Source organism: Oncorhynchus tshawytscha, linkage group LG22 (assembly GCF_018296145.1).
Source record: "Oncorhynchus tshawytscha isolate Ot180627B linkage group LG22, Otsh_v2.0, whole genome shotgun sequence".
In the NCBI taxonomy this organism is placed as follows: domain Eukaryota; kingdom Metazoa; phylum Chordata; class Actinopteri; order Salmoniformes; family Salmonidae; genus Oncorhynchus; species Oncorhynchus tshawytscha.
The window spans coordinates 23,692,832-23,709,991 of record NC_056450.1 but is presented as its reverse complement, the minus strand read 5'-3'; the positions used below and the strand labels follow the sequence as shown (position 1 = coordinate 23,709,991).

At 43.4% G+C, this 17,160-nt stretch overlaps 1 protein-coding gene across 4 annotated transcripts; it reads left to right on the top strand.

Annotated features, from left to right (window-relative positions):
- The first annotated feature begins 7,245 nt into the window (after positions 1-7,245).
- On the top strand, positions 7,246-12,872 carry LOC112222118. Of its 4 annotated transcripts, none has more exons than XM_024384739.2 (9): positions 7,246-7,429; positions 7,507-7,534; positions 7,857-7,985; positions 8,106-8,191; positions 8,353-8,473; positions 10,015-10,035; positions 10,127-10,174; positions 11,720-11,824; positions 11,918-12,872. In XM_024384739.2, the coding sequence occupies exons 1-9, from the start codon at positions 7,367-7,369 to the stop codon at positions 12,592-12,594; spliced, it is 1,278 nt and encodes a 425-aa protein (XP_024240507.1). In that variant the 5' UTR covers positions 7,246-7,366; the 3' UTR covers positions 12,595-12,872. The 4 variants fall into 4 exon arrangements, with proteins under 4 accessions (XP_024240507.1, XP_024240506.1, XP_024240508.1 ...); XM_024384738.2 differs by having other exon boundaries at positions 8,085-8,191; XM_024384740.2 differs by lacking the exon at positions 7,507-7,534 and having other exon boundaries at positions 7,859-7,985; positions 8,085-8,191.
- The last annotated feature ends 4,288 nt before the right edge of the window (positions 12,873-17,160 follow it).

Sequence of the window (17,160 nt, the reverse complement as noted above, 5' to 3'; positions counted from 1 at the left end):
AAATCACTGAAGCTGGAGACTCATATCTCCCTCACTAGCTTTAAGCACCAGCTGTCTGAGCAGCTCACAGATCACTGCACCTGTACATAGCCCATCTGTAAACAGCCTATCCAACTACCTCATCCCCATACTGTATTTATTTATCTTGCTCCTTTGCACCCCAGTCTCTACTTGCACATTCATCTTCTGCACATCTACCATTTCAATGTTTAATTGCTATATTGTAATTTACTTCGCCACCATGGCCTATTTATTGCCTAGACTTTTTGTTTTCTTTTTTTCTACTGTATTATTGACTGTATGTTGTGTTTATTCCATGTGTAACTCTGTGTTGTTGTATGTGTCGAAATGCTATGCTTTATCTTGGCCAGGTCACTGTTGTAAATGATAACTTGTTCTCAGCTAGCCTCCCTGGTTAAATAAAGGTGAAATAAAAAATCTCTCTTGAAGCATCACTACAGCCACCCTGGTTCAAATCCAGGCTGTATCACAACCGGCCGTTGGAAGTCCCATAGTGTGGCGCACAATTGGCCCACCGTCGTCCGGTTTTGGCCGGTGTAGGCCGTCATTGTAAATAAAAATGTGTTCTTAACTCAACTTGAACACTATATTCAATTATTAGTTTTGTGTGTCGTTGAGCTTTGCTACAGCTGCTTTAATGTATTTCACTGGCTCACCTTTGTCGGCAGGTTTTATTTGTGAGCTTTTTTATAGCTTGCCCTTTATATTACTTTTCTACTGAATAGTAAACTAGTGTTTGGGTTAAACCCGTAGCCCTTTACACTCCAGCCCGTATACGGTTGCGAATAGCAGATTTGGACACTGATAAGCACCTAAATTTGAACGCAGTGGCTGTACAGTAAAATGCTATACATGACATCAGAGCGTAGGGTCTCCTCTTTACAGCGCTGTATGGGATGGCATTCAACTGACAGTAGTTCTAAATGTGAGGACCAACCGCCAAAGGAAGCCTCATGTTTGTCGTATTGTGAAGAAAATGTGCTGCAGAACATGCACCTGAATGCACTAATGACTATGTTCTCTGCGCTCCAAAAGTGCAGTACAATCTGTTTTTCTGAAGTGCCTTGTGAAACTCTAACACTGTAAGATTGTATTTCAAACTTAGCTAGTCATGTTGGCAATAGAATATGCTTTCAAATGATGCCTGTCTGACCCAGATTGCGATTTGTAATGGACCGTTTGGGGGTTTTGTAAACAGCAACAGTAATTGTGTGATGGTGGGGGCGGAGGGCTGTGTCCAAGCAAAACAACTACAAGTGCGGGTGCTTCATTTCCTCAGCAGCACAGCTACAAGCTCAAACAAGCACCTAATAGTTGAAGGCTCTTTCCTTAAGTCCTCAAAGTGCATTAAAATGACATACGAACTGTGCACAATTTGGAGAGGTGTGTGGTCACTTGGAGACACCAGTTAGACCTCTCAGTCAAACACTTGTCATTGTTTGGTCTGTGCACCTACACCAAATGTTCCATTAATATTCTTATTATGACACTGAATGTATCCAGAGTATTTTCAGATATCGTTGTCAACACATGCTGTGAAAAGTACAGAAAATATCAAATGCACATAAAATCAATGTTTGGGTTCAGTCTTGTGTTAGGTGAACTGTTGTGTCCTCACCTTTGGTCTAATAATTTCCTGATAATCTCCAAACTGTTCCCTTTCAATTGTTACCATGGTTATGCATGTCATCACATCATTCAAGTGCAAGTTTGCTTTTTTTTGCTGCTTTTTTTCACACAGGAAAATACTACTTGAGTAAAAGTCTAATAAAAGTATTTGGTTTTAAATATACTTAAGTATCAAAAGTAAATGTAATTGCAAAAATATACTTAAGTATCAAAAGTCAAATTAAAAGTGTAAATCATTTCAAATTGCTCATATTAAGCAAACCAGGTGGCATAATTTTCATGGTTTTTTAAAATTTATGGATAGCCAGGGGCACACTCCAACACTCAGACATCATTTACAAACAAAGCATGTGTGTTTCATGGATCCGAGGGAGTAGGGTTGACCAGGGATGTTCTGTTGTGTGAATTGGACCATTTTCCAGTCCTGCTCAGTATTCAAAATTGAACGAGTACTTTTGGGTGTCAGGGAAAATGTATGGAGTAAAAAGTACCTTATTTTCTTTAGGAATGTAGCGAAAAAATATAAATAGTAAAGTAAAGTAAAAAATTCCCAAACAACTACTTGAAAGTATTTTTTACTTAAGTACTTTACACCACTGGTCGTTGTCTTGTTGGAAGGTGAACCTTCGCCCCAGTCTGAGGTCCTGAGTGCTCTGGAGCAGGTTTTGGAGCAGGTTTTGGAGCACGCTGGGCCAATTGTGCACCACCCTATGGGACTCCCAATCATGGCCAGTTGTGATACAGCCTGGAATCAAACCAGGGTCTGCAGTGATGCATCTAGCACTGAGATGCAGTGCCTTAGACCTCTGCGCCACTTGGGAGCCCAGGTTCCTTCCAGACATGACACTTGGCATTCAGGCCAAAGAATTCAAGTTTGGTTTCATCAGACCAGAGAATCTTGTTTCTCATGGTCTGAAAGTCCTTTAGGTGCCTTTTGGCAAACTATTATGTGCCTTTTACTGAGGAGTGGCTTCCATCTGGCCACTCTACCATAAAGGCCTGATTGGTGGAGTGCTGCAGAGATGATTGTTCTTCTTGAAGTTTCTCCCATCTCCACAGAGGAACTCTGGAGCTCTGTCAGAGTGACCATTGGGTTCTTGGTCACCTCCCTGACCAAGGCCATTCTCCTCCGATTGATCATTTTGGACGGGTGGCCAGCTGTAGGAAGAGCCTTGGTGGTTCCAAACTTCTTCAATATATTAATGATGGAGGCCACTGTGTTCTTGGCAACCTTCAATGCTACAGAAATGTTTTGGTACCCTTCCCCAAATCTGTGCCTCGACACAATCCTGTCTCGGAGCTCTAGGGACAATTCCTTCGACCTCGTGGCTTGGTTTTTGCTCTGACATCCACTATCAACTGTGGGAATTTTTTTATGCAGATTTTTGAATATTCACATGAAAATCTGTCCCCAATTGGATGGAAACCTAGCTATTGATGTATTTAATCATAATTTTATTTCAGCGGGTTATCTTTTTGAAAGAGCGTCTAATGACCGATGTCCACCAGATGCATATGTGTTTTGTTTTGCCGGTTGTCTAGTCCACATTTTCTGTACTTGACACACATGTGCTTAGCTTTTCAACTAGCTAAAAGCTAGCTATTGGAGTCTGTGTGTACTTCCCTTTGTACCACAGCATGTTAAAGCAACTCACAAGTTGGAAATATTGAACACATGCAGTAGACAGAACACACTGCAGCCTAGTGTGGCACCCCCAACGTAGCATTGCAGACATCTCCATTGACAATAAATGACTTTTGCCGGAACGCAAAGAGTTTGATGCATCTGGTAGACATGAGGCATAACCTTACTATCTTTAAGAGTGGGCTAAACACTGGTTCTGGAATTTTGGAGATTGACTCTGAAAATGTTAGTCAAGTTTTTGCATTTCGGCAATTCACCAAAAAATATGTCCTTGATGTCTTACTTGCTATAGATACCAAGATATCTACAGGGGCTGACCAATTGTAACCGGGTACGCTTGTCTTCGATACCTGGAGGTGGTCTTGTGAAGAGCCGTCCGGGCTCTCTTCCAGGTACAATGATAGCAACGGACAAACATCTGGGCCGAGGGTATGCTGACCTCTTCCTCTTGCTCTGGGAAGAGCGGGGGCTGATAACCCAGGGAAGACCCGTGGCAGAGCAAGGAAGGGTGTTGCGGGCATATTCGACCCACGCTAGTTGCTGGCTCCAGGTGGTGGGGTTGGCGGAGACCAGGCATTGAAGAGTCATGTCCAGGTCTTGGTTGGCTTGCTCCGACTGGCCATTGGACTGGGGGTGGCTGGCCGACGACCCAATATGTGTGCAGAACACCTTTCACAATCGGGACGAGAATTGAGGACCCCGGTTGGAGACAATGTCCACTGGGAGTCCATGGATCCAGAAGACATGCTGCACCATGAGCTGGGCTGTCTCTTTGGCAGAGGGTAGCATGAGGAGAGGAATGAAGTGGGTGGCTTTGGAAAACCGGTCCACTTCTGTCAGGATGGCGGTGTTGCCATCAGACGGGGGGAGACCCATGACAAAGTCCAGGGATATGTGAGACCAAGGACAGTGAGGAACAGGCAGAGGTTGAAGGAGACTAGCCGGAGCTTGCTGGGGAGTCTTGTTCTGCGCACATATCGTGCATGCGGCGACGAACGCAGAGACATCGGGAACGATGGTAGGCCACCAAAAGCGTTGTTGCACAAAGGCCTGGGTCCGACGGGAGCCCAGGTGGCAGGCCAGCTTAGAGGAGTGGGCCCACTCCAGCACCGAGGAGCGGATAGCGTCAGGAACAAACATCTGGTTATTTGGCTCATCCTTTTCTTCCCCCGATACTCCGTGCAGGAACATGTCGAACAGCGCTTCCGGGTTCCAGGAACTCTTAGCTGCCAACGTGCAGAAATCCACCGCATAATCTGTCACACTGCGGGAGTCTTGCCGAAGCTGGAGTAACTTCTGGGCAGCCTCTCTCCCGGACAATGGAGCATCAAACTTTCTTCACCTCCGCCAGGAGGTAAGCGGGGTTCCCAGGAAATTGGGGTGGCCAGGGAGGCGGCGTTCCTAACAGCCGGGTTACTGAGGGGCTGGGAAGTTATCGTCGTGGTAGGCTGCCAAACAGACAACCTGTGGAATTGCTCCAGCAATGTGTTCAACGCTCTGTCATGGCATTCGGCCAAGGTCTGGAACCCTTCCATAAGACCACGAAGGAAGACCTTGTGCCTTCCAATGGTGGCTCCTTGGGAGGAGATGGCGTTGCGGAACTGGTCCGAGTCTGCTGGGTCAGTCAGGAGAAGACACAGATGCAGATAGGGTCGAAGTAACAAACTTTTATTACTAGAACAGAGGGCAGGCAAAACGACAGTTCAAGGGCAGGCAGAGATCCGAAAATCCATATCAGAGTCAATCAATTAATCAAATGTATTTATAAAGCCCTTTTTACATCCGCTGATGTCACAAAGTGCTGTACAGAAACCCAGCCTAAAACACCAAGCAATGCAGATGTAGAAGCACGGGAGCCCATAAGGTACAGAACGGCAGGCAGTCTCGGTTCAGGGCAGGCAGAAGTCAATAATCCAGGGTGGTGTGATAAGGTACATAATGGCAGGCAGGCTCAGGGCAGACAGAATGGTTATAACCGGGAAAACTAGTAAACAGGAACTAGAAAGAGACAGGAGCAAGGGGAAAAACGCTGGTAGTCTTGACGAACAAAACGAACTGGTAATAAACAAACAGAGAACACAGGTATAAATACACTGGGGATAATAGGGAATATGGGCAACACCTGGAGGGGGTGGAGACAAGCACAAAGACAGGTAAAACAGATCAGGGTGTGACAGTAATAAGCAACTTTGCTCTTTTTTTATCTGTGCATGGTATTTTGACATAAATCAATCTGGATTTAGGCCAGGGCACAACATTATCACAGCAACAACATTAGTTGTTAATTATGTTGTCAATGATTTAGATGCTAAAATGAATTGTGCTTCTTTGTTTGTGCATCTGTCAAAAGTGTTTGATACTGTTGATCATGCTATTTTATTGAACAAGTTGTCCTCAATTGACCTAGGTTCTGACGCCAGCTCATGGTTTCATGGTTATTTTAGTGACAGAACTCAGGCCATTGTGATTGAAGGGGTTAAGTATGAATTTCTTGAAGTACATAAAGGTGTTCCGCAGGGGTTGATACTAGGACCTGCTCTTTTCACTATTCATATAAATGTTATTGGTTAATCTGTTAACATTTTTAACAGTATGTACACAATTTCCCCGACAGCTGATATGGATGTGACAAGGCTACAGTCCGATTTTGCAGCTGTGCAGGAAGCTCTTAGTGATTTATAACTCGTGCGTAATACGGGCAAAACAAAATACATGTTATTTTCAAGTTCTCGTAAGATTGTCTCACGTGGATTACATCTTCACTCATCGCATGGTCCTATAATCGAACGAATCCCTGCATACAAATGCCTTGGTATTTGGATTGACAATGATTTAACATTTAAAAAACATACAAATGAGCTTGTTAATTAGCTAAGATTTAAAGCAGCCTTTTTTTTACATAAAACAGATTGCCTCTTTCTAATTAGCATGTAGATCACATCATTACACTATTTTGTTAACTCCACTGTTAAAATGACGAGGGTTGGTTAACTCTGGAAACCAGAATTACTTGCACCCAATGTTTGAAATAATCTCCAAAAGATGCTTTGGTATCCCTAGGGCAATTCAGACAGAGGATAGGATTTTTATAATGAAGAATGTGTTTGTTTTAATTGACAGTGTTTTGTATCTTAATGTGTATTTCATGTGTATATGTTGTGTATATTTATTTTTGTATTTAGTTTATTTAACCTTTATTTACCTAGGCAAGTTTATACTTGTCTATTGATGTGTTTGTTTTCGTATTGTGCAGGACTCATTTGCAAGAGACTAGTCTCAATATGACTTCTCTGTTGAAATTAAGGTAAATAAATATAGTAGCCTATCATACATTTCTAGTCAAGGAGAATCATGTAGCCTATATGGACTATACTGGGAGGCGGCTATAAGGAGAGTCAACCGTCAACGCTTTCATTCTCGAGTTTCAGTTTCAACATATCAAACAATTTCAACTTTTTTTAAAAGCGAGAAATGTTTGCGACATCATCTATATTTTCTGTGATATGTAATTGTTTACTTTTAAATTCACCTGTCTATGAAAACACAGATAATGTGTCTGTTATGATTTTTAAAAATGCAGGCATTAACACGATGTAAAACTGGAGTGGGGTCACAGCAGGCAATGCAGAAAATGGCATAGGTCTTCGAACTGTGGTTCAAATTTCGAAACAATCAACTTCGATCCGATTATGTGGTTTTAAATAGAAATGACATCTTAAAAAACGGGTTTGCTTATCGCTATTCTTGATTGACCGATCTTTGAATTCTGTCACACACTGCAGAGACGAGGATGGCGTGCCACCGGGCGCTGGATTTAGTTTGCAGTGCGCGCCGGGAGCAGCAGAGTGGGAGGAGTCCTACAATGATCTGTCCCACCATGACACCCTACAATCCAGCGCGCGGGGTGCCACGCGCACGTAGCCTATCCAACCTATATAACCAAGGGGTTCACAGAGTGATCGTCAGTAGGCGGACGGATTTGGTGTTCTCAATAGTTTATTATATAACCCTTTCACGGGATATTTAGCCATTTTGCAACTACAGATGAATATGTGATCACTGTTTTCAGTCATGAGGACCTTGCTGTTGATTATATTCTCTAAATTACTTACTGCTCAGCCGTCACCCATAATTGTAAGTTTTTATTTATCCTATAAAAATTGTTTAGTTGGGAGATGAATCCTTTTAATTGTTCATTATGTTATCCACAGAGTGTTACATGTGAGGAATCAGAAGATGGTGAGTTAGCCCAGGGATGGTTCACTCAGATTACAATATTATTTATTTGTTTTCTTACCTTGAATTATGGTGACAAGGATAGACTGTAATCCACAAGCTGTCAAATCAGTCTACTAATCCATAGACTGCTTTCAGGGTGAGGAAATAATATTTTAATGACCTGTGCAAAGGTATGCTCATTGCAATCTTCCTTAAGAGGGTTACCTTATTCCTATTAAAGCAGTGGATAGCAAGTCTGTGTTTTGTAGACATGCTGCTGTTCGCTACATTGGTGTCAGGAGTGGGATGCTGTCATTTATTGATGGGGTATTTTTTCCCCAAGAGATACCACCGGAATGGATAGAGATTCCTCAGGCCTGTCCTTCTCTTCTGCTCGCACTCAAAGTTGCTGTTCTGCCTGAAGACTTTGGGGCTATTCGGCTGAACATAAGTTGGGCCATCAACATCGACAGTAGGGGAAGCCTTATCGGAATTAATTGCATGTTAATAGAAATAGATTTGGAAAAATAACAGTGATGCATATAATACCAACACTTCATATATTTTGCAGAAAGCATTTACTATCTCACAGGAACTTGGATCGATATAGGTGGTGATACATACCGCTGTCAGTATGAACCACCTTTCGAAGAAGTTGACCTCAGGGGTCTCGAACAGGTGGGCCTACTGTAGCCTATTCCTTTACAACAAACTTCAAATCCCAATCAGTGGCTATATTGCTGATAATTGCCATAGTTAAAAAAGGTATATTTGCTAATGTCTAACTCTTTTTGTATTATTCAGGTAAGGCTCATTGAGATAATGTCTTTTTCATACAGCTGTGGTTCTATTACCTTGCACCTGCAAAACCAGGGATCCATATGATCATCACTGCTTACAATCTTCCGATTCCGGCAGAGGGCGAATTTTCCAAGTTTACGACATGTAATGTACCGTATGGTAAGTACGTTTTTTTAAACGAATTGATATGTTTTTATAGGGATATTAGTTAAATAAAAAAGAAGAAGAATACTAATAATTAGCATATCTTACTGAAATTTATACTCTAGTATATAAGACTATACCTACAGTGGCGTAGCACAGATTTGTTGGGCCCCGCAAGGTCAGAGCAAGGCCCCCCAACCCTTGGGGCAGAGAGAGTTGTATAGCTAAACTCATGCTATTTTACACATTTTGACATTAGGCTGAGAGAAAATGTTGCTGTTTTAGAGAACAGTCGTAACTTATTTTTCACAAACATTTGTCTTAATATAAAAAATAATATATATTTTTTGATAGACCAAAGTATCAACTTTACCATGTAAAGGAACAACTTTTTTTGTTTTGTTTTATAGCCCTATTCAATGCTAGTTTTTATCAATATTTAGCATATAAAATAACATTTATAAAGCAAACATTACCCCTTAGGTCCAGCAACTACTTCAATTGTTTCAGCATATTTTGCAAAACAGTGATGCAAATATTTGTTCAGAATATTGACAAAACAAATCGATCATAAGGCGGCTAACATCAGTGACAGATATTACAAACCACTGACGGAGTTGACAACAGATACTCAAAACACATATTTTAGCCTCTAAAAATAAAAGTTCAATACAAATATTTGGAAAATTATTCATTTGAAAATCCCCAATAAAAACATAACATTCTATCAGATCTGTCAGCACTCTTACGGAGTTGACGTTAGCTGATGGAGTTAATGTTTAACGGAGTTGACAAAATTGGCATTTTTCTTCTTCATTCAAGTGGTATACATGGTAGCAATTGTGTTTTTATTCATTTGCTTTATGACTCTAAAATCTAATATAGCATATTCTATCTTAATTTATCAGGCTGGTGAAGTTGACAGTTTATGGTTTTGACCATTGTCTGTTCCTTCCTGCCTGTTTCCGAACATCTAAGTTCCTGTAGATTGTGAAAACAGGATGAAACCTAGAGAGAAACCAGGCTATGTGGGGTGGCCAGTCCTCTTCTGGCTGTGCCAGGTGGAGATTATAACAGAACATGGCCAAGATGTTCAAATGTTCATAAATGACCAGCATGGTCGTATAATAATAAGGCAGAACAGTTGAAACTGGAGCAGCAGCAGGGTCAGATGGACTGGGGACAGCAAGGAGTCATCATGTCAGGTAGTCCTGGGGCATAGTCCTAGGGCTCAGGTCCTCTGAGAGAGAGAAAGAAAGAAAGAATTAGAGAGAGCATATGTGGGGTGGCCAGTCCTCTTCTGGCTGTGCCGGGTGGAGATCTACAGGTCAACCTCAGGGGGAACCCCAATCATCCCCCCCCCTAAAAAAAATGGGGGGAGGTTGGGTGTCCCCATTGCAGGGGCTGCGGCTGTGTGTGCCACGACAGTGTATACCTGAGATCATGGTGCTGAGATGTTTTTCTTTATAGCTAGCACCGCATGTTCAATCATTTCTATATTTGTTTATTAAAGTGGCTGGGCTTTGTTTAACCATTTCCATTCTATTTTATGCCAGCAACATCAAATGACGACACAGGTGAGCAATCTGATTCATTTGACACATATGATTTGAAGTGCAGGGATTCCTATGTATTTAATAGGTGGTATTTGTTTATTTTTCTTTTAAGCTGAGTTGGCTTGGCCTACTTCAAACCCCACTGTGATGCCCATATCTGGTAAGATCTTTAAGTCTTTTGAGTGTCTGAACATCTGTGATCTATTTGACATGCTGGTGCCTCCCACCACTCTGTGATGGCAACAATATTCTTGGTTGGACAAGCTTTGAATGTGTGCCCTGGACCAACTACCTTGCTTAGATTGTCATTCTGAATGTCCTCCCTGCCAGACAGTCAGGTTCCTCCCAGGCCTGCCTTGGAAGCTTTTCCTTGTTAGGTTTCTGTAACACTTTGTGACAAAGGTTATTAGCAAAATGGCTATGTCTATACAAACACAATTTCTATGATTTATCATAATGTCTTTGACATGAACTGTGTTCCCTTTTAATATACCTCTCCAAGTAGATAAATAGGGAGATTCTGTCCATGAGATTGATTAGCATTTTGTGTTTTATTAGGATACACATTAGCTGCTGTTAAAGCAGTAGCCACTCTTTCTGGGGTCCACACAAAACTTAAAACATGACATAATACAGAACATTAATAGTCAAGAACAGCTCAAGGACAGAAAAAAGTACATGTAAAATTCTCTGATGTGAACATAGCAGTGTCTCATGAATCATGTAGAGTTATTGAAGCTCCCTCCTGGCTCAGCTCCCCTGACGTGAACATAGCAGTGTCTCATGAATCATGTAGAGTTATTGAAGCTCCCTCCTGGCTCAGCTCCCTGACGTGAACATGGCAGTGTCTCATGAATCATGTAGAGTTATTGAAGCTCCCTCCTGGCTCAGCTCCCCTGACGTGAACATAGCAGTGTCTCATGAATCATGTAGAGTTATTGAAGCTCCCTCCTGGCTCAGCTCCCCTGACGTGAACATAGCAGTGTCTCATGAATCATGTAGAGTTATTGAAGCTCCCTCCAGGCTCAGCTCCCCTGACGTGAACATAGCAGTGTCTCATGAATCATGTAGAGTTATTGAAGCTCCCTCCAGGCTCAGCTCCCCTGACGTGAACATACAGTAGCTACATATCATACGGCATATAGAGCCCCACTGAAAATCCTTTGCTCTCGCTAAATTCCCCTGACATGAATAAAGCTTGTCATTTACAGGTACCACCCGTAATGGGTCTCCGGGGGTAAAATGTAGTCTTATTACAGTTACCACCCGTAATGGGTCTCCTGGGGTAAAATGTAGTCTTATTACAGTTACCACCCGCAATGGGTCTCCTGGGGTAAAATTTAGTCTTATTACAGTTTCCACCCGTAATGGGTCTCCTGGGGTAAAATGTGGGGTTATTACAGTTACCACCCATAATGGGTCTCCTGGGGTAAAATGTAGTCTTATTACAGTTTCCACCCGTAATGAGTCTCCTGGGGTAAAATGTAGGGTTATTACAGTTACCACCCGTAATGGGTGTCCTGGAGTAAAATGTAGGGTTATTACAGTTACCACCCATAATGGGTCTCCTGGGATAAAATGTAGTCTTATTACAGTAACCACCCGTAATGAGTCTCCTGGGGTAAAATGCAGTGTTATTACAGTAACCACCCGTAATGGGTCTCCTGGGGTAAAATGTAATCTTCTGGAGTTTTTTGCATTACAGTTACCGCCCGTAATGATGATGAGGGGAAACCAGCAAGCCTTCTAATAGTCTATCTTGGATGCTTAGCTGGGCTCGTGGCACTGGTGGCTTGCTCTCTCACTCTGTGTAAGCTAAACAGGATCTCTTTAAATTCAGGAATCAACATTGAACAAACTCTTTGTTTTGAAGTAACTATCTCCTCTCTCATTTATTTTCCAGATCAAATGTATGGAAGGCACTCAAATTCCCACTTCACTTCACTGCCGAAGGCAACTGAGGTCACTGTGTCGGTGCTGGTGGTGTACCCTGCAGAAAACCCTGTCTTCCAGAGAGCAGTGCTAGCTTTTGCTGAGTTCCTCCAGTGGCATGGTGACTGCCAGGTGGCTATCGACATGTGGCAGCGTGGCAGGCTGGCAGAGCAGGGCCCGATGCGCTGGCTAGCAGATCAAGCCAAATCCGTAGCCAGGGTGATGGTTGTAAGCCCGCAGCCCAACCACTGCCACACTGGCCCAGGGGAACACACAGTACCAGCCGCGGCTCATGACCTGTTTCCTCTGGTGCTCAACATGGTGGCAAGCTACGCTCAGTGCCCCAATGAGCTGGCCAAGTTCTGGTTGGTGCACCTAGGCAAGGCCCCGGAGAGGAGCGGCCTACCTGTGGAATTGACATCCTGTAGGGAATTTAGTCTGAACAGGGACTTGGAGAAACTGTGTAGACACTTGCATCAGCAGGGCTCCAAAAGACCAGGGTTAATGTTCAGATCAGGGTTGGCCTATGGGGAGAAGGCGACAGGGAAGCTGAAAGAGGCTGTGCAGCAGTTAGAGGCATGGCAATGCTCTCAGCCAGGAGGTGCAGGGGAGGCAGCTCCTTTGACCAAATTGATGGCTAGACTGTAAGAACCTGATGATGCTGGTGTGATGACAAATCCAGAGCTTAAATAGTAATATGAAAATAATCTAAGTAAAAACTCTCTTTTGACCACTTGTAGAACAGCTGCAAAAATGAGGGCATGCTAACTTTTCTCACTTAGCTTTAAGATTGCTTTTTAAATAGTTTAATATGTTATTTTTCATCAAATGTTTCTGTTTTGGAAATGAAACAAATATTCTATGGTGTTGACATTTTTATATACTTATTGAATGTTTTGTTTATGTAAATAAATACTTGAATCTAATTATTGACTAACTTCAATGAGTATACAATATTACACTGTATTTTCCTTTATAAAGCTCTGTAGAACCACATTTTGTATAAGATGTGCATTTTCACACACTGAATGAAATGGAAAATCTTACTCAAAAACAACATATGGATTTCAGATGCTTATACATTTTTGTCTATAATTGTTTACTACGGAATTACTTTTCCCCTGATTTCTACTGAACAAAAATATAAATGCAACATGCAACAATTTCAAAGATTTTACTAAGTTACAGGTCATATGAGGAAATCAGTCAATTGAAATAAATGTTTTTGTCACGTCTGCTCCCGCTCCCCCTCTCTGGCTCTCGAGGTCGCCAGGCTGTTTATCACACCTGTCACCATTGTTACGCCCATCAGCGCTTCATCGGACTCACCTGGACTCCATCACGTTATTAATTACCTCCCCTATATCTGTCACTGCCTCAGTTTCTTTCCAGAGTCAGCATTAATGTCGTTTTGTGTCCCTTGTCTCCCAGCGTCTGTCCTTACAGAATGCTGACTCCACAATTTGAAGCATGAGGGAGTTTTTTTGTTTTTGTTGGTGACGCCGGGTCCGGATGCTGCTGCCGAAGCAACCGGGGATGCCTCAGCTGGCTCGAGAGGCTCCCATGCCTCAGCTGGCTCAAGAGGCTCCCATGCCTCAGCTGGCTCGAGAGGTTCACAAGCCTGGGTTGGCTCGGCAGGCTCCCACGCCATGCCTCAGCCGGCTCGTCAGGCTCCCGCGGCTCAGCCGGCTCATCATGCTCCCGAGGCTCAGCCGGCTCGTCATGCTCCCGCGGCTCAGCCGGCTCGTCATGCTCCCGTGCCTCAGCCGGCTCGTCAGGCTCTCCCAGGTGGGACGCCAGGTGGTGCCCCTGGGGGAGAGGGGTACTGTCACATCTGCTCCTGCTTCTCCTCTCTGGCACTCGAGGTCGCCAGGCTGCTGATTATTACGCACACCTGTCACCATCCTTACGCGCTACAGCACTTCATCGGACTCACCTGAACTCCATTGCGTTATTAATAACCTCCCCTATATCCGTCACTGCCTCAGTTTCTTTCCCAAGCCAGCATTAATGTCGTTATGTGTCCCTTGTACAGACTGTTCGTGTTATGTTTCCTGTCTGTTTATTCATTAAATATTGTCAAGATCGTTTAGAGATTGATTGGACCAAGGTGCTGCGTGGTAGGCGTACATTTTTCTTTTATTTAAATGACACCGGAAAAACAACCAAATACAAAAACGAGCGTAAAGCTACATGCAGTGCAGAAAGCAACTACACACAAACAAGACCCCACAATCTAAGGTGGGAAAAAGGGCTGCCTAAGTATGTTCCCCAAACAGAGACAACAATAAACAGCTGCCTCTGATTGGGAACCATACTAGGCCAACAAATAGAAACATAGATTTGCCCACCCAAGTCACTCAATTCTCTCCTTCTCTCTTTCTTTCTCTCTCTCGGAGGACCTGAGCCCTAGGACCATGCCCCAGGACTACCTGACATGATGACTCCTTGCTGTCCCCAGTCCACCTGGCCGTGCTGCTGCTCCAGTTTCAACTGTTCTGCCTTATTATTATTCAACCATGCTGGTCATTTATGAACATTTGAACATCTTGGCCATGTTCTGTTATAATCTCTACCCGGCACAGCCAGAAGAGGACTGGCCACCCCACATATGCTCTCTCTAATTCTTTCTTTCTCTCTCGGAGGACCTGAGCCCTAGGACCATGCCCCAGGACTACCTGACATGATGACTCCTTGCTGTCCCCAGTCCATCTGACCCTGCTGCTGCTCCAGTTTCAACTGTTCTGCCTTATTATTATTTGACTATGCTGGTCATTTATGAACATTTCAACATCTTGGCCATGTTCTGTTATAATCTCCACCCGGTACAGCCAGAAGAGGACTGGCCACCCCTCATAGCCTGGTTCCTCTCTAGGTTTCTTCCTAGGCTTTGGCCTTTCTAGGGAGTTTTTCCTAGTCACTGTGCTTCAACACCTGCATTGCTTGCTGTTTGGGGTTTTAGGCTGGGTTTCTGTACAGCACTTTGAGATATCAGCTGATGTAAGAAGGGCTAGAGAAATACATTTGATTTGATTTGATTTGCACTATATGTTTTCTACATGTTTTCTTTTCAGTTTTAGGGAACATATTATGGCCTAGAAAGAAACATGAGCCACTGGGAAGGGGACCTGAGTCAGAATTTACTGTAGCCTACACCAAAGTCTGATGAACCACTGTCTTTTTTATTTGGTGTAATCAGTCTTCAACAACAAAATAATTGAAAATTAAAATACATTTGTGCTTTTGTGAAATAAGAGGATTACAGTTTCCAGAATACATCTGTTGTTACCAAGCTAAGGCTGCATCTCAATGGTCCAAAGTGGTTCATCAGACCTATCTACCTACCTGGTTGGACCGAGCTATCTGGACAGTTTGCCGGACCTACCTATCTGGTGCGCCGGCCGGACCAAGCTACCTGGCCAGCTGGCTGGACTGACCTACCTACCTAGTCGGACCTATCTATCTGGCCAGTTGGCCGGACCTGGCATCCTCCCTACAGCGAGGCACGGTGGCGGCAGTATCATGCTGTGGGAATGTTTTTCAGCGGCAGGGACTGGTAGACAAGTCAGGATCGAGCAAAATACAGAGAGATCCTTGATGAAAACCTGCTCCAGAGCACTCAGGACCTCAGACAGGGGTGAAGGTTCACCTTCCAACAGGACAACGACCCTAAGCACGCAGCCAAGACAACGCAGGAGTGGCTTCCAGACAAGACTCTGAATGTCCTTGAGTGGCCCAGCCAGAGCCCGGACTTGAACATTTCTGGAGAGGCCTGAAAATAGCTGTGCAGCGACGCTCTCCATCCAATCTGACAGAGCTTGAGAAGATCTGCAGAGAAGAATGGGAGAAACTCCCCAAATACAGGTATGCCGAGCTTGTAGCGTCATACCCAAGAAGACAAGATGCTGTAATCGCTGCCAAAGGTGTTTTAACAAAGGAATTTCTTTCCTTCTTAATGCGTTTGAGACAATCAATTCTGTTGTGACAAGGAAGGGGTGTTATACAGAAGATAGTCCTATTTGGTAAAGACCAAGTCCATATTATTCCAAGAACAGCTCAAATAAGCAAAGAGAAACGACAGTCCATCATTACTTTAAGACATGAAGGTCAGTCAATATGGAAAATCTCAAGAACTTTGAAAGTTTCTTCAAGTGCAGTCCCAAAAACTATCAAGCGCTATGATGAAACTGACTCTTATGAGGACGGCCACAGAAAAGGAAGACCCAGAGTTACCTCTGCTGCAGAGGATAAGTTCACTAGAGTTACCAGCCTCAGAAGTTGCAGCCCAAATAAATGCTTCACAGAGTTCAGGTAACATTCACATCACAACAGCAACTGTTCAGAGGAGACTGCATGAACCAGGCCTTCGTGATCGAATTTCTGCAAAGAAACCACTAGTAAAGGACACCAATCAGAAGAAGAGACTTGCTTGGGCCAAGAAACACGAGTCCTTTGACCAGTGGAAATCTGTCATTTGGTCTGATGAGTTCAAATTTTAGATTTTTGGTACAAACTGCCTTGTCTTTGTGAGACACAGAGAAGGTGAACAAACGGATGATCTCTGCATGTGTTGTTCCCATCGTGAAGCATGGAGGAGGTGTGATGGTGCTTTGCTGGTGACACTGTCCGTGACTTATTTAGAATTCAAGGCACACTTAATCAGCATGGCTACCACTGCATTCTGCAGCAATACGCCATCAAATCTGGTTTGCGCTTAGTGGGGCTATCATTTGTTTTTCAATGACATAACACACCTCCAGGCTGTGTAAGGGCTATTTCACCAAGAAGGAGAGTGATGGAGTGCTGCATCAGATGACCTGGCCTCCACACGTGCTCAGCATATGTGGGAACTCCTTCAAGACTGTTGGTAAAGCATTCCATGTGAAGCTGGTTGAGCGAATGCCAAGCATCTGCAGAGCTGTCATCAAGGCAAAGGATGGCTACTTTGAAGAATCTAACATATTTTTTATTTGTTTAATACTTTTTTGATTCCTAGTTATTTCATAGTTTTGATGTTTTCACTATTATTCTACAATGTAGAAAATATAAAAAATTAATAAAATCCCTTGAATGAGTAGATGTGTCCAAATTTTTGTCTGGTAGTGTACGTAACCTTCGTGCCTGGGAAAAGGGAGACAGATCTGGCAAGCACAGTGCTTAATCGAAAGCTTGAAATATGATGGTAGCTAGTATGGTGAACCCGCTAGCAACCAA